This window comes from Symsagittifera roscoffensis, chromosome 7, assembly GCF_963678635.1.
Source record: "Symsagittifera roscoffensis chromosome 7, txSymRosc1.1, whole genome shotgun sequence".
Lineage (NCBI taxonomy): Eukaryota > Metazoa > Xenacoelomorpha > Acoela > Convolutidae > Symsagittifera > Symsagittifera roscoffensis.
Window position 1 is genome coordinate 5417571 of NC_087068.1, and position 21976 is coordinate 5439546.

At 40.6% G+C, this 21976-nt stretch overlaps 3 protein-coding genes across 3 annotated transcripts in view; 1 reads left to right on the forward strand and 2 right to left on the reverse strand.

Moving 5' to 3' along the window:
- LOC134851744 (centrosomal protein of 290 kDa-like) overlaps window positions 1-21976 on the reverse strand; it is a 495955-nt gene that overhangs the window by 441321 nt on the left and 32658 nt on the right. The gene's annotated exons all lie outside the window — the stretch shown is intronic.
- The window catches only part of LOC134851867 (uncharacterized), a 55244-nt gene that overhangs the window by 29543 nt on the left and 3725 nt on the right, over window positions 1-21976 (forward strand). The window lies entirely within an intron of this gene.
- LOC134851749 (14-3-3 protein homolog 1-like) overlaps window positions 19745-21976 on the reverse strand; it is a 524146-nt gene continuing 521914 nt past the window's right edge. The window contains exon 2 of the mRNA XM_063867972.1: window positions 19745-21911. Within this exon, the coding sequence (XP_063724042.1) occupies window positions 20298-21902 (1605 nt within the window). The 5' untranslated portion in view covers window positions 21903-21911 and the 3' untranslated portion in view covers window positions 19745-20297. The remainder of the gene's footprint in view (window positions 21912-21976) is intronic.

Here is a 21976-nt window from a genome sequence, read left to right on the forward strand (position 1 = left end):
CGGACTGGGGTCTCGAGTCACCACTTGAAACGACTGATTCCTCAACATCATATTCCAAGTTGTCTGAGATGTTTCTTGACTCCCCGGACAAAACTCTGTCCATCGGTCGCTTTGAACCCGACTCCCCGGACAAAATTCTGCCCCTAGGTGGTCTAGTCAACCTCTCCCCGGACAAGTCGTCCTGCACGGGCTCAAAGGTGTCTGACTCATCAGAGGAGACGTCCTTGACTGGCTCGAAGGTGTCAGACTCCCCGGACATTGTCTCGTCCATGGACGAACAATCTGGGCTTGGCTCATATTCCTCTTTTGCATCCGTGAAGTGCACTCTCCTCGTGAAGCTAGATTTCGACCTGATCCTGACTTCTTCAGTAGCTTGGTTTTGATTCGATGTTCCATATTCAGTGAACGAAGTTCTCAACAATACTTCTTTCGGCATCGAGGTCACCAGCTGGTTGACGATCGACCTGCAATCCCGTTCAACGCCTCGGCTGCGAATGGACACTGGCCTCTTCTCTGTTCTCTCGGTGACAGTCAACCTCTGCATGGTCTCCATCCATTCACGATCATGCCTATTCACTTCCCTATCCAACAAGTCACGGAGTTTTCCCATGACGTCCGGCGCCACGTTCACCGTCTTATTCAATAAAGCGATGCTGTTTATACCCAGCCTGGTCAGTTCTTGCTGTACCAAGTTGGATCGAACTAGCAGGTCCAACGGAACGGGTTCGCTTCTGGCTAAAAGCTTTATCTCCGCGGCCGTCTCCACTGGAAGGTCAGGGTGTCCAGGTATAGGATGTCCTGATTTGTCTAACCACCTAGTAAGTGGCAGCTTATCGTAGGTTTCTTTGTCCAGAAAGGAAAACCCCTCTTTGATCTCTGATTGGTTAGCTTGCTTCTCCTCGAGGCGCTCATAAAATTCTGTCTTTTTACTGAGGCTATCTGCGTTCTGGTGCTTGTCACGGGTACGGTGCTCTATGATCATGTGGTATCCATCCAAGCGCACGATCCAACGACCAATGTAGCTTTGATCCATCGAATAGGTTTTCAACCAGGCAAGGGCACGATTGTCCACACGTAACTTGAATGGAGCACTCCCCAGGTAGGCCCTGTATTTTTCCACGAACGTGATCACAGCAAACATCTCCGCTTTTGGTGCGCCGTACTTCATCTCAGTGTCACTCAGGACTTTACTTCCATAAGCTATCGGACGAAGAACCGTTCTCCCGTTCCACTCCTGCTCTTGGTGAAGTATGCCTGATATCGCAACCACTGATGCATCCGTGTCCAGCACGAACATTCCCTTCTCCGTTGGCATGCCGAGGACCGGTGCCTCGCAAAGTTCACGTTTGATGTTTTCAAATGAGACTTGTGCCTCATCCGTCCAGGTGAACTTTTTGCCCTTGTTTCTCATCAATCTCTGCATGGGGTATATTTTGTCAGCATACCCCTTGATGAACTCACGATAATAATTGGCGAATCCCAGAAAACTCATCAACTGTGTATCTGTTTTAGGTGCCTTCCAGGTCAACACCGCTTCAACCGCTTCAGGATCTGGTCTCACTCCATGTTTGTCAACCAGGCGGCCCAAATACTTTATGGAATCCCTGAGGATTTCACACTTAGAGGGTTTGCATTTCAGACCCGCCTGCTTCATGCAAGAAAACACCTCCTCCAACCTCTCTATGTGGTCTTCTAGGGTTGGTGTTGCAATGACAACATCATCGACATAACACATGATGAGATTCCCGTATTTCTTAGTGACGCTCGTGAGTGCCTGAGCCATCAGTCGCTGGAATGTGGCCGTCGCGTTGCACAATCCGAATGGCATCCTCTTCCACTGGAATAGTCCCAGCTCACACGCGAAACCTGTTTTCTCTCGATCTTGCTTTCTGAGTGGCACTTGCCAGAATGCTGAGCCCAAATCCAACGTCGTGAAGAACTTAGCGTCTCCCAGCTTGGATAGGCTCTCATCGATGCGGGGAATGGGGTATGCGTCTTTTATAGTCACTGCGTTCAGATAACGGAAATCACAACAAAACCTGAGTTGCCCCCCTTTCTTTTTCGCCATGACCACGCCACAAGCCCATGGGGACTTCGACGGCTCAATCATGTCGTACTCCATTAACATTTCAATTTCCTTCCTACACGCTTCTGACTTATTTGGGGTCATTCTTCTCGCCCCTTCCCTATGAGGTACCGAGCCCTCTTCTATCTCAATCTCGTGCTCTACAAAATTGCAACAACCTATATCGGCCTTATGCTTTGAAAAAACGTCTGCGTTCCGATCTAGCACCGCCCTAAGCGAATCTAGTTCCTTGTCAGATATTTTACCCTTCAGATGTTCTATCTCAGGTAGGACAGGCCTATTCGCTGCTAACTCTGCTTCCGTCGGCCTCTCAGGAAAGTTGGAACAACTAGACAGCCCATCATCTGTTTCCGACTTCATTGAAAACAATTTCCTAGAAGATTTCAATTCAATTACTCTTTTCATTATACATTCTTGGTTCGCATGTAATGGACATTTAGTTACGTCAAACTTCTTCAAGTTTTCCACACTCAGAAAGTCTGTGTTCAGAGGCAAAGCGTAGCCAAGTTTCTTTCCCCTCTGTATTGTCACTGTTGTTGCTTCTGTGTTCAATAACACACTCACACACAGTCCGCTCTGAGTGAGTGAGAAGCTTCTTCCTAAAATAGCCGAGCTTTTACTGTTTGGATTTGGTACCAGACACACCTGTCTGTCATTGCTGAGTTCATTCAAGTTCCTCATCCTAAACGTCGCTACTACGGCTTGGTTCGGTTTTAATCTAACTTTTCGATCCAGAAAAATCGGCACCTTGGCCTGATTAATTAATATCTTATTAAGGGGTCTTTTCTCATACTTTCTTTCAGGATCCTTGATCCTAATCAATCCGTCATTGAGATCAATCGTGACGTCAAAGTTGCGAACGAAATCCCTTCCTAGGATGAACTGGTCGGATTCATCCAAATTCTCTACTACTAGGAAGCTCATCCAAAGATGTCTTCCTCCAAGCTGCAGTGAGATGATCGGGGTTCGTCCGGCGACATAGATCGCTCCCTGATTGGCAGCTGCCAACCTGATGTTTGTCGGTATGAGATCCGATCTTTCAAAACCCATGTCGGTCCAAGTTTTGACTGGCATGACACTAACCACTGCTCCCGTGTCTAGCAGCCCCTTTACTGAAAGTTGTCTGCCTTGCACGTCCAGAACGTGTGCCGCCAGATCTGCCTCGCAACCAATATGCACAGCATCTTGTTCGAGCATCGCGTTGTGTCCGATTCGTCTGACCTTCAGCTCCTCTTGACCAATGTATATCCGGCCAACCTGATCGTTCGCATCAGTTATGTGAGCTTTCGTGTAGATATTGATGCCATCCACGTTCATCAGAATCGGGTAAGGGCCATGGACATCGATATAATGTCCGTCCACTTTCATCAGCCTCGGACCTCCCGTTGTGAGCAGCGCTCGCACTGCCCTGGAGTCCAGTTTGGGATCCTTCTCCTTCAGGTAGTCGGCATAGATGTCCAGGTGGACCAGTGTAATCTCGGATGGCTCGCTCAGGTTCTTGACCACCTGGTGCCCTGCGACTGAGATGATAGACATTATTTTGGTCCCTGCCTTCGTCATGCCGAAAGTCTTGCCAGATATAACGTTCAGTTTTAGTCCCTGTTTCTTGGGCTCTCTTTCATCTTCTGCTATTGTCGTCTCACTCAGGACATTAAGACTTTCCCGAAGATCTGTGCTCTCCAGCTCCGACCTTACCCATTGCTCCACTTCTTTCGTGGCAAGGTCCTGTTTGACATTCTGCAGAGCTGTCCTTGCCGCCAGGCCGTAATCCACCTTGAGTGGGCTAGACGACTCTGTTTCGAGGTTCGAGGCTACCCCCTCGTCAGGCCATGTTTTAACCTTTTTAGTCGTGAAAGTGCTCGGTGTCGTCTCCTTTCTCCGAGATTCAGCCTCGTTCATCAGACGTGCTCGACTGGCCTTGACACCCGAAAGCGCCTCATCGTGGCGGGGATGTTTCGCGTCCGCTACTGCGTCCCAAAATTGAGTACAATCCGACTTGAAGTGTCCCTCCAAATTACAGAAGAAACACCTCGGACCATATTTCATGATGAGCCCTCTCACGTACTCTTCATGATCCTCGTCGGTCGCGTCAGCGTCCTCGAGAAAGTAGCCTATGGCCTTCATGTTCTGTTTGTATGCAGAACACGCAGAAACGTGATGGTCCATCGAACCACAATTCGCACACGACCTCCTCTTGTCCATGTCATCGCGAGGTTTGTACCAACTGGAATTCGCACCAGTGTTTGTCCCGCTATAGTTGCCATAATTGCTGTAACGGTTTTGCGCCCTCGGTTTTATCAGTAAATACTCGCGTGACTTCATACGCAAGTCGTCGGGCGTGGGTACCTGGTCAAGCGACAGGGTGAAGTGAGTGGCCAACATCGTCTTCAACTCCTCACTCCTTACACCATCCATGAACTTCGAAGCGATCGCCAAGTTTCGTTCGGATATTCTCTCATCCGGGTTGCTCCTCCTCCTAAGCAATTCAAGGTCGTCCAAGAATTTATCTATTGATTCTTCATCTCTCTGACGCCTCTTCTCGAACTTCACCATGGCCTGGTGCCCTTGTACTCCAGAGCCGAAACGATTCAGCAGGATGTCGAATATCTTGCGAGCGCTGTCTCTCTCATTGGCTCTTTTCGCCATTACACAATTTAATGCAGTACCCTCCAGGTTGCTCGTCAGCGCGCTGCACTCTTGTTTCTTGGAGAGATTCTCTTCCTCAAAGTGTAACTTCATCACCTCTATCCAAGTATCAATGCAGCCGTCTGACTCGTCTTTATATGACTTCGGCTTTTTCAGTGTTCTTCTTGACCTCTCTCCTCTCTCGGTTGACTTCGAGAGCTTGGTGATGAATGTTTCAAGAGATCTGTTCAGAGGCTCAAACATCGAGGCATACATCGTTGTGTCTTGTGAGACTGTAGTCAGATCTGGTACTGAACTGACTTGTGGCACGGTTGGCAATCTTGTCTCCGGGGTGGCATCTGCCTCCGGTGGGACTGGATTTGTCCAGCCAGGCCTCTGCGGGGCTGCCCTTGGCCGCTCCTTGTTTCTATGTTCGTAGTTCGTTCTCGAGCCTTGCTGGGCTCTGGCACTGTTGCCCGTACCATCTCCAACATTCGCATGGCTTGAGCGCTCCCTTGAGTTGGAATGCTCCTGCCAACTACTCCCATTCAGGATCGCGTCAAGCTTCCGCATCATCAAGTCAGATTTGGCGTCTAACCTCTTCTCCAGGCCAGTCATCGTTTGGGCGTAGGTATTATCATGATCATTCAATAATCGCTCGATCTCTCTTGTCATCCTAGCCTCTCTTTCCTCTGACTCTTTGTTTGCCTGTGCCAGGCTCTCCGCCAGGCATTGATCGGTGTTGCGAATCAACTGAGCTTGATCAACCCTCGCCTGCGATTTCACGTGCGTTAGCTCGTCTTTCAAACTCTCTCGACCATGGTGAGCTCTCTCGTCAACTTGATCTATCTTCTTAGTCATGTCTCGCCTCAATTCATCCAGGCCATTCATCACACCAGCGAACATATCACTTATGTCACCAGCTGCCCCCAATGGCGGGGTTAGCCCCAGAGAAGACGAGGTCAACTGTGGCTGTAGCCTAGTACTTGATGACGCACCGCCCTTTTGCTTGTGCATTGACGTCATCAGTCTGTCGAACGTTGATGATGCTCCCATCGTTATCCCATCTGACATAGGCCTGGTCGGCGAGGCAGAAGACGCCTCCCTGCTCATGTCGTTCCTTGGGCACGGTGTGAAGTTCACATCCGGATGGGTTATCTCCGGGTAGCCATCACTGGAAGTCAAACCTACAGTTGGTAGTGACGCCATGCGTTCGTCGTACAAGGACTTCCAACTCTTCTTGGCCTTCGAGAACGTCTGCTCTTCACCCGGACTCATACTCGACATCATCGCGTTGTTACTCTGTTTGGCCAAGGATGAGTGTGCACTTGTCAGATGTGAAGGTTCCTTTCTCCATTTATAGCTCTTAGTCTCCGATTTGGACATTCCCCTGTACAACACCTCCTCCCGAGGTTCGACCTCGGAACGCTCCGAGGTCTCCTCTGTCCTCTCGACTTCCTCTCGTTCGAGGACCTCGTCTGGCTCAAAGTCGGGTCGAATGAGCGTTCGCTCCCCTTCGTCAAAGGGATCCACCAGCGTTTCGCTCGCACGCTCGGCCTCGGCGCTCCGCCTTTGATTGCCATCGAGGTTTTTCTCGCTCCTTAGTTTCATTTCGATCACTGAAAGATCAGGTTGACCTTTAGTCGATTCGTCTTCAGCAAACGCGTCGGAAGCGCTGCTAAACGAGGTTTGGCTACGCCTAGTTCTAAATTTCCGCGTGCTTCCCTTGCTTAGCCTGGGAATTTTAGTAGTCGATCCTAGCGAGTCCCTGCGCTGCATAGTTTTTGTCAAAATGAAAGTATTCTTAATTTGATGGCAATGCAAACGTACCACAAACAAGATTTAGTTAAATCACTTAACACTGCCTACTCGATTCCGTCAGTATCAAAATGTCTCTTAGATCTCTCACGACTAAATTAGTGACTCAGCTAAAGTTACACACAGGGTCTACCCAGTATTGATATAATGCTAACTCAACCCGGTTGTATAGTATAACAGTATCACTAAGTTTCCACAAGATATAATCGACACACAAAACACAATCGATAATCAGATAAGAATATCCTACAGGTGACAGCGACCTTTTGTCAGTATCAATTTATCGCCACACAATTTATCAAGTCACTGCTTTGTCAAAATTAAACAATCTTCGATAAAAAGCAGTGATGATTCAGAAATAGATAAATAAAACTTAGTCTTAAAGAAAAAGACTTCCCCCAATCGGAACGATCCGAGAGAACGAAGCCCAGGACACAGTCTTCTCAAGTGGGTGTGTATTTGCCTAATACACCCACCGAGGTCTGCTTTTGGGTGTCCTGCGATTGCCCGAGCTGTCCTACTAAGTAGCTCAAGGCAACCTCTTGGTCGAAAATTCGTCAAATCTATGAAAAAGCTCTCCCACACTCGGACTGCTCCAAGTGCACGAGAGTAGGGAACAATTTTTCTTCTCAAGTGGGTGTGTATTTGCTTAATACGCCCACCGAGGTCTTCCTTTATTTGTTCCCGGATTGCCCGAACTTTCCTATTAAGTAGCTCAAGGCAACCACTCAACCAAAATCACAATCAAAAAAAATTTTTGTTCGGGTACTTCTAATACACCCAATATAGAATCCAAAGTTGATCACGAATTTCCGGGTCAGAATGGGTTCTTCTGATCCTGATAAGCACGCCTAATATCCTAATATGATCCTTATTAAATGGATATTTTCCGTTTCCCAAATTGCCACAGAAGGTTTACTCAAGTCTCTTACAAGGAGGGTCGCTAGAAGGTTTAAGACACTCCGGAGGGTTACCTCGGAGGGTACCTCAATCACTCAAGTTACTTAGGAGGGTATCTTAATCACCCAAGTTACTTCGGAGGGTCCCCCTAAATTTACTAAGGAGGGTCAATAAGATGCTTAATACGCTCCGGAGGGTCACTTCGGAGGGTACCTCCAAAATTTTCAAATTTTCTGATCTCACTTGGAAGGTTCTCCTACTAGCTTTAAAAAGCGTCAAAACAAGCTAAGGGTTCTAGGGGGAGCTGTTTCAACCTCTTAGGGTGATCTCGTGGAAATTTTCCACTAAGGAGGGTTGCTAAAGGGCTTAGCTGACTCCGGAGGGTCACTTCGGAGGGTTCCCCCAAAATCAAGAAAAAGGGTTAAATCACCGCAGTAAAGCCTCTGAAAGCGGTCTACCTGACTTAAAACTAGGTTGGCTGACACGGTCAACCTTCCCAGTTGAATAAAAAGATGTTTTGATAAAATTTTCTGCCGCTCGGAGGGTTGCCCGTTACTTGGACCCTCCGAACCAACAAATTCTAAAAAATTTTTCTTTTCCGAAATAATCAACCCAAAAACGGTTGCGATTCGGAAAAGTGGTCAAAAACGTCGACTTATGGTACCAAAATTATCCCGATCGGATAACTAGTCTTTGAGAAATCGCCAAAAACGCGTTCGTCAAAATGGCCTTTTTCACCACCTGTATAGGATCTGAAAGACTTTTTTCGCAATTCCGGTCGAAAGTGCCTAAAAATACTTGAAATGAGCGTAGTAGCCCTGTACGGCACTGGAATAATGCAAAAAACCGGACCAAAATTGGTTTAGAAACAAAAATTTGGCCAAAAACTATCAAATTTGGACCCTCCGATTCCTTCCTTTTCCAAACCTTAAGTCGTTAGCTCTATCCACGGAGCTACTCGGAGGGTTACCCAAAAATTTCTCTAGTAACCGAGCACGTTATGCTAGCACGCTCCTAACGCAAAAAATTTTATTGCTCTAACTCTAAAAACTCAAAAACTCGATCCCCAAAACAGATTGACAAAATACAGAAAATTATCAAAATTTTGGTCGAAAAATTCTGGATTTTTCCAACTTCTACTGAGTCTTTTCTCACGCAGTTTCTTTAGTTAGGGGGATCGAACTACGTAGCTACTCCCTATATAAAAGCTTTTTGTTGTTCGGAAAAGCTCGGATATCCAAAAATTTGGGGGTCTACAGTTTGATCGAAAATCGATGATTTTCGACAAAATTGGGTGTTTTTTGGATCTAATTGAGGAGATAAGTAATATATAATAAGGATAATAATCTATTAATAGTCGTTAATGAATAGTACTATACCCTCCTTTGCACCAAAATATCCGAATTAAGACCCTTAACTCGGAAATTTGTAATCGATGGAGGGTACAATCGGACCGCGCCAATCGAGCCCCCCACCACTTAAGTTTTAAGGAAATAGTACCCGAACGATACTAAAATTGCTTCAACGATACCCAACAGTCGTTGCGGATGTTGTCCTTGGTGTCCCTGTTGAGTGTGGAACACGTTGATCAGCCTGCCACTCTACCCTCCGGTCACCGGCAAAATCACCATTAACGTGCTTAAACACTCAAATTACACTCGAGGGAGGGTACCCAACCCTTCACCAAAACACACAATCTCTCTATCAGAAACGATATAAATCAATCTGAAACAACAACAAACAGGAAGGCCAGATCACATCTCGTCCGGAAATAACATATAAACTGTCACTTTATGTTTTTTACTGTTTTTGGTCTTTTTTGGATTTTTTTACTGTTTTTTGTACTTTTTTGTTTTTAAATAAATTTGTTTTTGGCTTTTTCTTGGTTATACACTATTTTTGTTTGGTTTTACGCTTTCTCTTTAATTGTTTTTGGTCCTGGGACCTCAGGACAAGCGGGCTCTAGATTTCCCACCTAACCCTCCGGCCCCCGGAATTTTCGGTGTTAACTAAGTTAAAAAGCTAAATTGCACTAGACGGAGGGTACGCACCTTCCCCCTAGTACAATAACGGTCATTAAGGCCTCTAACTCGGGCATACGCCCGGAGCGGAGGGTACGTCGCTGAAACGCTTGCTGATCATGATGGTTTCATGCCTTTAACAGGCCCACCCAGGAGCGCCATAAAAACGTCTATGTAACATTCGCCCAAATATCACACAGCGACGGAGCGTAGAAAAAGTACCTATTGACGACTGGCAGGCGTCAGTTACCTTAATTCTACTCGTTTTTCACCGTCTCGACCTTGCCAGTTGATTTTCTGGTCTGTTTAGGGCAAAGTAAAAAGTTACCATTTTTAGGCCATCAGTCAAACGACTTTTGATCAGCTTTCGTTTGCATGCGAACACAACCACATAGCTGAGTCTCGGATCCTCAGACTACGTGATTGTCATTAAAAACACGGCTCGAACAACCTATTTTATTATGTTTTTGTGTGACAGTTTTATATTAAATCCATTGGAGATGGATTGACCCTTTCCTTTTTCTATCTACTCATGCTCTGAAATATTAAATAATAACGGTGTTAATTAAGATCTAGGACATTACAGCAGCTGTTATAGTCAGTTTTCACAGTCCCTTCACATATAACAGTCTCTGGGGGACCAAGCCTCCGCTCCCGTGATTTTCTTGAGATAACACTCTTATCTCCTATATTTCGCGTCCCGGGAGGGTTCCGTGGTATTTTTCTTCCCCCCAATGAAGCCTCCGTCTCCACAAATATCTGTCGCTAAGGTCCTTATCGTGTGTTCTTGCCACGATAAGAGGCTCCGTGTTTTTCTGTCTCTGATACAACTGTTCTTCACAATCTATATCGTGGTTCTGATTTTCGTCTTTTCTATTCAAAATGGGCGTCTTTTTTCTATTTCTCAGAAACGTTCTTCTTACGATCGAAATTTTTAAAAATAAAAATTCTAGAACATTCTGACCCTCCGTCGCAACACTTTTCTGTTCATAAGGCCTTTAGTCACTTTTTTTTCTGTCGCGGGAAGGTTATGCTGTGTCATCCGGCAGAATGGCACACTCTTTACTTGGGTCTTGTTAAGACCCTCATCATTGCAAAAGAGGGGCGATTCGTTACAAAGTACAAACTCACTCCCACTTATGTTTAAACGTTGAATTACTTGTTTATAGTGGTGGCAATTCTTTACTAGATATCATAGAGGGGAGATACGTAAAAAGATCCCACCAAATTTTTAACGATGGTTGACGCTGTTTTGAGACGGGTTGTTTGCAACTAATTTGCGATTTTTTTGTTATATGAAATTTAATGTTGGACGTAAAAAAAAATTGTTTAATTTAGACACAAATCGAATTTTTGACAAGCGAGATGAGGCAAGATATTTCAGCTGACCGGTCTTTAAGTCGAACTGAAACAACTAAAACTTCAGAACGCTAAACTTAAACGCAAAACTGGCAAAAAAATCCACTGGCTCCACTTTACTCCGCTGCGTTTACATTCGACACTAGAGGTTATGTTCGCTTAAATGAGTGTTTACCGCTAAATTTAATGATTCGTTTTCTTTGAATTGAACAGTTTTGTTGACAAACAGTGAGATACTTGTCTTAAATAGGGGAAATTAACCCTTACTGAGTGCTTTTTTTCTGTCAAACAATTATGCGCCCGTGGTTTACCGCTGGTCTGCAAAAAAAACTAAACTTTTGTGCTAAGAAATTGATCTGCTAAAATATCAGCCAGCAATTGAAAAAATAATTTACTGGAAACTCAATTATTTCTAGCAAAATCAAAATGTCGATAATCTAATTGAAAATTTAACAGCCTTGTGAAAAATTGATAAAAAAACGTTCCAAATAGAACACCAACGGACACACGGCACACTAGCGCAGATTTATCGCAAGGCTGATATAGCTTTTTCTGTTCAAAATATTGAAAAAGACTGCGCAATGTCACAAACATATGGCAGACGAATTTGATAAAATTTTCTGAAAACTTGCTTAAAATTTAGCAGCATTATCTTGGTGCAAATTAATTTGCAAATTTAGCGAACTGCCAAAAGTTTTGCCCCAAAACTGATTGTTTTTAATCAAGCAAAAATAATGCCAGAGATAACGAATCAAATGCTGACTAACCAATAGCAGAGCAAACTTCTTATGTAGCCCAACAGTTAGAATTAAAGCTTCTAAAATTTGTATCAGCAAAACTATTTCACTTTGATAGTCAACGTTTTTTTTTTCATTGTTCAAAATACCCTTTTTATTTGAAATAATTTTTTCTACGTTTTGTTCAAATTTCTAGAGACTTTATTCTTCCTATTTTGTTTTTGAATTACATAGAGGCTCCTTTTGGTACAGTTTTGTCAGTAAATGATTTGGTAGTTCTTGCGTTATTTGCCTGGCTGAAAAAGCCAAAGTTATCGGCTTTTGGGCATATTTCAGGCACGAGTTTTGCAAAATAAGTTGCACCATGATAATTCTGTTGAATTTCTAAGCAAGTTTTGTCCCCATATTTTTTGTCTTATGTCAACCCAACTTGAGAAAACTAGTTTTGTCTAGATAAGTTAAATCAGCGCTGTATTCCACATTGCAATTCGAAGTTTATCAAATCAGAAAAGTTGATGTAAGCAAACTTTTGATTTTTTGCTTATCGATTAATTTTTTGGAGCACAAGCTAGAACCGCTGAGCTTTCAATTTTCTGCAAGAAACATGGGAATATAAGTTTTCAAAGGAAGAAAAGCCGTTTTGTAATTTTTGTAAAAGTTATGTAATTTTTTGAAAAATTTAGTTTATGTATACAAAATTTATCTAGCTTAAAATCGATGCGTTGAGCATCAATCAACCTAATGTAGTGGCATTTTATTGCAGAAAAAAAGAAGGTTTAGAACAAAGTAAAATAAAAAAAAACAGCATCATTTATCGAATCAAAACTTTGGGTGTTTGCAAAGTACAAAAAATTCAGCAGATAAGCAAAAAAGTTTTAAAAAAATAAAGTAGAAAACGCCTTCTGCAGATGTTATCATGAAAGAGACAACTTAAAAACACGCGAACAGCAAACAATATCTCTCATACATCTGCAAACTATCGGGTTAATGTTCACAAAAAAATCAAATGCGAGGTGCTGTAATTCGTTTCAACAACATGAAAACCAAGGAACTTCAAATTGTCGAAAAAAACATGAATTTTACTATATGTTTTTTAAACTTTCGTATTAAAGTTATTATGAGCAACAGTTATTGGTTCAAGGCTTGCAGTTGTTTATCTTAAGAACCCGTATAATTTATGTCTAGTTTTTTCTGTAAGTTCCGAGTTCCACAGAAAGTCACGGAATAACTATGCTCAGTATAATGTTTCTGCTTTAGTTCAATTTCATGATTACACACCTGGTTTCATCTTACAGAGTCCATTTTTTTCCAAATCAGCAGGCAAAATTCTAAGTTTTTCTGTCTACCAAAAGTTCAGAACTTTTTTTTAAACTTCTTTTCCGTATCTAGTTTTTCTCTAGATTTTTTTAAATCGATTTTCAAACCTTCGCGAGAAATTGAGCACAGCTGGTTTGGTGGAATAGTTTGTGTGCGCTTCGTCTATTATCAGCACAATATATATACCCAGGATCTCGTCGCATTAAGCGAGTTAAAGCCGCTGGACAAGTAGACCGTATTATTATAGCACGGCCCACTCGTTAAAAGATTTCATTTGCATTTTTCTTGGTACGATTATTGCGCGCTTAGCCAAACAAAAACTTACCTAAAGCATTTATTTGACAAAATTCCTGATAGTATGTTTAAACAAAACTGCGCCCATTTTCAACATTCGTGTCACAATTTATAATTTCAACACCTGTTCAATGATTTTTTTTTCGCATTTCCAGGATGTTAATTAAATACCCAGCATAAGAAAATCAACTTGCCTCAATCTCAGTATCAAAAGTTTAATTTAACCGATTAAGTTAACCAATGACACCAAAATTGCCAACAATTTGGTATAAACCGTACAACAGACTCGAATGTTACGCTCATTAGAGTCTAAAAAGTCATTTTGCGTCATAAGATAATATTGGAATTAAAACGAGCTGAGTTTCAGTCTGCTGAATTTGAGTGCTTTTAATGAAATTGTTGAATTTGTTCAAACTGACATTCAGGAATGATTTTTTTTTAAATTAGGGAGAAAGTGGTAATTATGCAATCAGGCTGAAAATAAAGGCTCAAAATTACAGTAGAAAATGTTTTCTATGAAAAAAAATCTTTTTCATTAGTCAAGAATTCGGCATAGTTAAGGTCTTCAAACAATAGGATTTCACATAAAAGCTGCTCACTTGTCAACAAATAACTGCTGTTTTGCTCCTTTTTTTTTAAGGCTTATATACATTTGTTTTTTGAAAAATAACCTTCTGGATTGCTAATTTTTGAAAAGAATTTTTCTCAATGCTAACATTATGAACTGAATCCACTGAAACTTCCATTTCCACGCTGTTTCCGGATTTGCAAGTTCCATTTTTAAGCACTTGGGCAGAATTTGGATGGGCGAAACTCTTGAAATTTGATTGTTTACACAAAGGAAAAATTTGCTGGCCACAAACATCACGTACTTTTCGAATAACCGAGGATCATATTAGACAAAAATAGTACCAAGTCGACTGTTATTCTGTGCTCAATAATTAGTTATCCGAAAACTGGGTTTCATTAAAATTAGATTTCATTGAAGGAACAAATAAAATAACATGAGCTTGAGCGCTTAGCATTGTTTTGTTGCGAAGTTTTCAAAAGGTAAAAACAAACTACCAGCCAAAAAAATTTGCTTGATTATTTTTGATACTTTCTTTACATGCATTAGAAATGCATCCACGCAGAGGCGATAACGCATTTCCGAAACACAGAAAAAACTTTAGAAAACTCAAAACTCAAATTCGCAAAAAAACAGATACAACGGGATTGAAGACTAAATTTTGGACCAAAAAGTTAATTGCCTAAAGCACATTATCTTCAAGTGCTTTCACACATACTTCACTCTGAGACATCAGGCAAGAAGGCATGCAATTGGGCGAGGGTTCTCATGCTTGAAGTACCGAATGCTTGAAAAATGTCAGCCAATCAAAATCGCTAAGCGTTTCTATTGGCTAATGCCTTTCTCACAAAGTCAATAGTAACAGAAAATGTTTTAAATCAGTGGAAAATAACCAAAAATATTACAAATTGCGGGTTACAACCGCAAAACTATTCAGAAAAACATCAATATTTATGAGTTCAAGTTCATAAGTATTTTTAATTCTTGAAAACTCATGTGCTTATTATCTAATCGGTCAGTATTAACACTGTTGGCGTGTCACGGAGCCGAATACCCGGATAGCCGAAAAATAAGTTCGTTCTTGGATAGCCGAAAAATAATTTCGTTCCCGGATAGCCGAAAAATAAATTCGTTCCCGGATAGCCGAAAAATATAAAAAACTATTAAGGGCGCCCAAACTGAGGGCCCAAATTAAGGGCCACCAACTTAAATTATAGTGATAATGCAGAGGCGGATCTAGGATTTTCTCAAGTGGGGGGGGGGGGGGGGGGGGACAAGTGCTTAAAACAACAGGCCAAAAATGTTGTTTTTCGGATTTTTTGAAAAATTTAATAAAACAAATTGCTTTTTCAGCGCGTGCTCCAATTTATAGTTAGTATATATTGAAAAATTTAAGAGTTTGTCGGCCGAAAATGGATGTCATAAAAAAACCAAAGAGGAACCCTTTGATTGGTGAGGGGCCGCATGCCTGTAGTAGTCGGGCTTTTGTTGTTAATTAACTGGGTCTACTTAACAATTGCCCCCCCCCCTCTTTTTAAAAGGGGGGGGGGGAATTCGTAAGTAGATTAAATTAACGCATTTTCGACCAATCAGATTGCAGCAAAAATCTTTGTATAGAATTCTCAATACAAATCTCTAGCGCTAATTTACTATTTAATTAAAGGGGGTGGCAATTCTTAAGTAGATACCAAAGGGAGGGCGTTTGTAAAGTAGATCCAATTAATTCAATGAGATTTTACTGATGATGACTTTTTGTAGAAAACGTTTTATGCAACATTGATGTTTTTCCCAATATCAGTTCAGTGAGAGTAAGAGAATAAGCCAATCAAATCTCTTAAAAAGGTTCGGATTTTTGTTAGCTAACAGGCTGCAAAATTTTGAGGCACATTTTTGTCCAATCAAAATGCGTCTCAATTTAGTGGTAGGTTTTCTGATTTAATTTAATAAGAACAGGAGGTATTTACTTTTTTCGGCTATCCGGGAATGCGGCTCCGTGGGTACGCACCGATAAAATTAGCTCAAATGCTGATTGTTATCACCACTTAAATTTGGCACGGATGTATGTAACTTGCACTCTTTCGCATACACTAGCAAAAAATAAACAGCTATTTGAGCAAATGGAAAAAAAAAGTTTATAACCCAACACGCTATGTTAAGTTTCAAAACTTTTTAAGGATTACTAGACCAAATAAATAGCTTCTCTCAACTCCAATTGCTAAAACTTTCGAGCTAGTTGTTTTCGATCCGAGCTCAAGGCAGTAATATTTTTCATGCCATATAAAAATCAGAAAAAAAGTCCGTTCAATATCCTTAGCATCAGTTTTAGTTTAGCGTCGGTTTATATGCAGATACTGTAAAAAAAACAGAATATAGAATTTGACAAAAAATGCGCAACAACGGTTGGAAGTAACTTAACACAAACATTGTTAAGGGAACTTCTATGCTTGAAAAATAGATGAAGGCAACATCTATACGAATGTAACAGAATGTACAAAGATAGTCTCAGAAAAGAAAACTGAATTTCTTGCTCTCTTCGACAAATTGGCAAAAAAATTTAGACCAATTTTTTTCAATTCACTTAATGTTTGATCCAAATCTCGAATAACACGGCTTCAAGAAGTTACCACACTTAAAACGCTTCAAACAGCCTTTAAGGCATCCAATCGGCTAATTAAAACCGGCTTGACTTCGAACATATGGAGCATTTCGCTGTGATCCGTTATCGGTCTCATTAAAAACGAGTGAAGTACATATATATTTTTTTCGTGGTCGCGATACTCTTTCTTGACATACTTTAACATACAGCTTAAAACAAATCCATCGAAAACTGCCCAATCCAAATATTTCATCGGATGTGAAGCGGAGCTTTGCAAAATTTGCGATACAGAGAAGGAAATAATATAAAAACTACCAAATAATTTTCGTTATCAATCTCATTGAACATTCAAATCAAAACATAATGACAATTGACAATGTTCAAACTAACAAACATTTCAGTCCGAACAGAAACATTTTTTAGAGTTTTGTCAGAAAAAAAAAGAAAACTAAACCTTATTCTAAGACAATCATATCACATACTTTTTGCTATTGATTGGCTACAATGAAAGTCGCACCTGTTTTGTTACGAAAATTGAAGACCAAAAGCAGCAGTGTGTACGATATGAAGAATGATCAATTCATAAACTCAAAAAAAAATCAGTAAAGTCAAAGACCATATTTCTCGGTCCAATACGGTGTGAAACATAAACAGAGAGGTGATGCAGAGCTTCGCATCAATTGCAATCCAACGCAAGCGCAGCATTGCAAGCTATTGAAAATTGAGACGGAAAACGAGGCGAACAAAACCACCATTGGTAAGTAAGCTTTTAGTATTTACCGAGCGGCCACTAAGCCGACAACAAGTGGTTAGACGCCCATTGAGCCAAAAACAATAAAAATGACATAAAAAATTGTTGTCATAAAAATTTTTCGAGCTATTAAGTTACAAGACTTTGAAAACTAGCAACATGGACTAAACTTTTCAAAACAAAAATCAATCATGCTTAGGTTCACTAATAAAACAACTTTATACAACTACTTACAAATTTGAAAGAGAAGCTATCTACGGGAAAAAAGTCTTAATCCCGATTGCAAGACGCTTGCTCTCACAAGTGTGAAGATGAACTGGGAAAATACGTCACCCACTTACACTCAACGAACTCGGAATTTTTTGATTCTTTACCTCACTTCAAGTTTGTCTAGTCGTCTTCCAAATTATCCAAACCAAGCGACAAAAATATTATGACGGAATAAAAGATTAATCGAGAGCTATAAAACAGTAAACATAAAATCGGAAACTTGATCATCTTTGAACTCTGACCATTTTGAGAAAATTTCATCACAGAATTTCAAACTTCAAAAGTAAAAAGATTTGATATGATGTTGAAAACTCAACGTGATGTCACAATAGTTAACTAATTGGGGAAAAAGTCACAACTTCACTAAAAACTTTATAAACTACTTCAAAACTATTCCTTTTCATATTCAAAAAGAGTTTCGCAATTCTTGAAACTCATTTGGTATAATCTTGTTCAAAAGAAGCACCTTAATAAAAATTACATTCAAAGCCTGAGTGAAAAAAATGTCTAAAACCCAATTAATTTTTTATTGAGTCTAATTGATTTCATGTTGCGATCTCAGATATCAAAATCAATGTTATGTCGTTCCAAAGATTGCCAGTAAAAGGGAACAAAACCAGTTAGGCTTAAAATCATGCATGAAGCAATAATCCGTAAATCATACTTAACACAGACGCGAAGCGGTGCTTCGCATCTCCTGCGATACAATGCAAGCAGAGCTTTGCAAGCTAGAGCATAGAAATTAAGACGGAAATAATAAAATGGAAAAAACGAAAAAAAATCTGTCCAAAAAAAACAACAACCAAGAAACGCAACCAATAGCAATTTTAGGCTTTTCAAACTTACCATGCTGCCACTATTTGACAAACCGTGATAGTTTTCCATGGATTTCAACAGCGCAACTGATCTGAAGTACTTTCCTAAATTATAATAATCACTTTTTTGCTTTCAGGAGACACGAAGTTGACGCAGCCCATTAAAATTCAGACAAAACTATTAACGCCGAATAAAGCTTCTAAGCGAGAAAAAAAAAATAAAAAACACAATTACTAAAAAATACTAAACAATTGCATGTGCATTTGATATTGCTTACAACGCAAGAAGCATCCGAGATGTAACATCTAAGCCGACCAAACGAAATTGAATTCAACTTATGGAAAAAATTGTTCCATTTCATACATACTGAAAAAAAATCCGGCCGGGACACAAATCCTAGACTTTAGGGTGCAAAAGATAACCGCGTTACCTCTAGATCAATTCAAAATGATCTAGAAATTAACTAAGGGTTAAAAAATTCAATTTCTTACAGATTTCAAAGAAAGAAATTTTAACGAGAAAATGAGTCTACGTAATTAATATTATTGTAACATAATTATTATTGCCTGAAAAAAACTTATTGAAGTCGACATCACTGAAGAACAGAAACTGAAAAACAGGCAATAATTACAGAATCGAAGCTACGCTTCGCAAACGCTTGCGAGAACACGACCAAAAAGCAGCTCTATCAAGTGAAAACAGAAAAGGTCGAAATACGCTTGGAATTAGCAAAAACTCGGCTACATGTCAATGAAGCAAAAAATTAGCATCAAATACAAAAAGAGACAATTTTGCAAGTATTTATTTGGAATACAAAAAACTGATGTCATCCACGCTGACTTTGCATGTAACAAACTGGAAAGCATAAACCCACATTATGTATAAATTATGCATTTCAAAAAAATCGAGATATATTGAGATAGAAATCGGTTTTTTATTATCGTTATCTTGTTTGAAACAAATAGTTTTTTGCGGTTCATTTGATGAAATCAAAATGCATCAAATGTGTCAATTTACTACTATTCAAAATTCAAAGAAATTAAAACGAAAACAAGAAATCCGAAAAAACGAACATTTTTTACCACCCAACTTGAACTAAGAGTTAGTTTTGTTTGATTTCTCAAGAAATTGAGCATGTCAGCTTTTGAGCATGACAGATCGAGCATGTCGGCAGAACGGTTCCTGATTACAAGTCACTTGCTCTCATAAATGAAATAAAACGACGCACCCAAAAAGTATCAATCTACGGAAAAAAGCTTGTTAATTCAGCAAAACTGTTTCAAATGTTTGTCAATAAATTTCATGGATGGAAAAAATGATAGTCATACCATTCCAATCATGGAAATAACGCTAGGCATGTAATTTTTTTCTCATATGGAATAGCATGGAATTGTATACAAGCTTTTTCCCATAAATTATAATAGTAAGAATAGCATTGTTTGTCAACCCGGGTTAATTCAAAATAAACTTAGAAAACTTTTTATATTTTTTAATTCATTTTTGTTTCAATCTCATATTGTCGGAACAACGACTGGTTACCCTTTAGCCATACCTATTATGTGAACATCCTGGAAAAACAAGCAGGAAAAATATATTTATGAAACCCTTTGATAATAAATACAGCACATTTAATGAAATATAATCTACCAGCATATAGTTTGGCCCTCTCCTTAAACAACTCGAGCGAAAATTTACAGGAGTTTTAACAATTGATTGCGTTTTGCATTATTAATTCAACAATCTATACAGAAATATTTAATTTAGACATCCAGCATGTCATTACCTCACATAAACTACAGCACAGCACATGAAAATATTTTCCCAGCACAGCATATGAAAATATTTTCCAAAAAGTAGCAAGCAACCAATTTTTAACTTGGTATTTTTTGAAAACTTAGATAAGTTTGAACCCTTGAGACAATAAGCATATGCACCTACAGACTTAGATTCAAAACGTCGTATTCCCATAAATCAATTGATTCTTGATTGTATTGTTTTGTGAACTTAAGCTTTTGAAGGATCTCTTCAGTTCAAATCCAGCACTTAAGATGCCGCTTTTAAACTTGACTAGAGTCAAAACAGACTGTGTCAAAATATTCACCCAATTTCTTTATCACAATGTCTAGCAGTTCAGTTATTTTATATCATCTTCATTGGGTTAAGTGTGTCTTTGTAGTCTGTAGTGTAGCTCCCTGTACTGCAACTGAAACCATTCGATCCATTCAAGTATTGCTGCGGGGTCGTGAACCTCCTTGGAACGGCATCCGACGACCCCTGATTGCCATATGAGGACTTGTTATGGTCATGGAAGGTACCATGGTTATTGTCATCACTTCCGTGGTAATGCCCATGACTGTTTCCTCCGTCATGACTATGACCATGACTTCCTCCATGTTCATGACTATGGCCATGACTTCCTCCATTTTCATGACTATGACCATGATTGCTGTCGTGGCTATGACTATGTCCTCCATTTGAGCCATGGTCATGGCTATGTCCATGACTTGAATGGCCATTGCTGTTTGAATGTTCGGAGCATGATTTGTTGTAGTAGAATTTGGTGGCAGCACTCAACTGTGTCCAGTCATCTTTGAAGATTTCGACAGTCACATTTGAGCTCGAAGCTGATGACGAAAGACGACTTAATACATGTGCCAGAACCATCTGCTCGTTCGCATCTCTTCTTACTCGCACTTGTACACTGCCGCATAAATTATTGAAACCTATGGTCCAAAAATGCTCTCTTCTGAACTCCAAAACCCCATCGAGTGTGGATACTTCTCGGAGCGATTTCTCCAGTTGTCCCACCACATGCGAGGGCGTTGTCTGCACCAGAATCTTGCCCGAGTAAACGCTGAGGGGTAGCATGGTGACAAACATCATGAAGGAGATTATGGCGGCTGCTACAGTGTCGAGGATTATGTAGGAGCTGGCACTCACTAGGAATGTGGACCCTAGGAGCAGGGTCGAGCAACTGAGTCCAATGAGCACTACTGAATTGATTCTGGGAAGCAGCAACTTGTCCAGTCCAGGAACTATTGCACACAATGCACGGCTCACATCAGCCACGTGTTCCTGGAGCCAACTCGAAGGTGCAGTCGTGATGACATGAGTCATTGCTGGGTTTCTGATTCCATACGTGATAAACAGATGATAGGGCAATGACATGCCAGTTCCCAATAGTACCATCACTGGCTCTATCTTTTCGTCTGAATGTGGCACTAAAATATGTTCCACACTTTCTTTGAACACGATGAAACATCCTAACATTGCCAGCATACTGCTAGAAAACACAGCCAACACCTCACATCTGGAGTAGCCGAAAGAGAATAGGGAACTTGTGGGTTGCCTGGACACCCATATTGACACTATGCAAGTAATCAGACTGAACAGATCGAATATGGCCAGAAACACCAGACATCTGAATGCTAAAGAGTGTGTGCTTTCTGTGATATAAGTGAGGAAAATGACTAGGAAAATGTTGAATGAAAGCGCGAACACTGGTTTTCGTGCCCTTTGGTCCGCGAATAACAATGGCAGCACATTTAAAGCGTCTTTAAACTGCAGAAAAGAAGAACTTTCTTCGGTGGCAAATGAGTCCACGTTCAAATTGACCTGATTTGATTTTGATTGGTCGACTGTGTCATGGAATGCGCTGTTCTGATTGGTCGAGAGGACTGATCTAGAGCGGACCTTGTCGCTGAGTGGCTCATTTGGCTTTTCACTGGCTACCAGCCCACTCATCAAATTTATCTGAAATTCATATTTTTTCTTAATTATTATAAACAAAAAACATATTCGTGTTTTTTTTTGTAGAA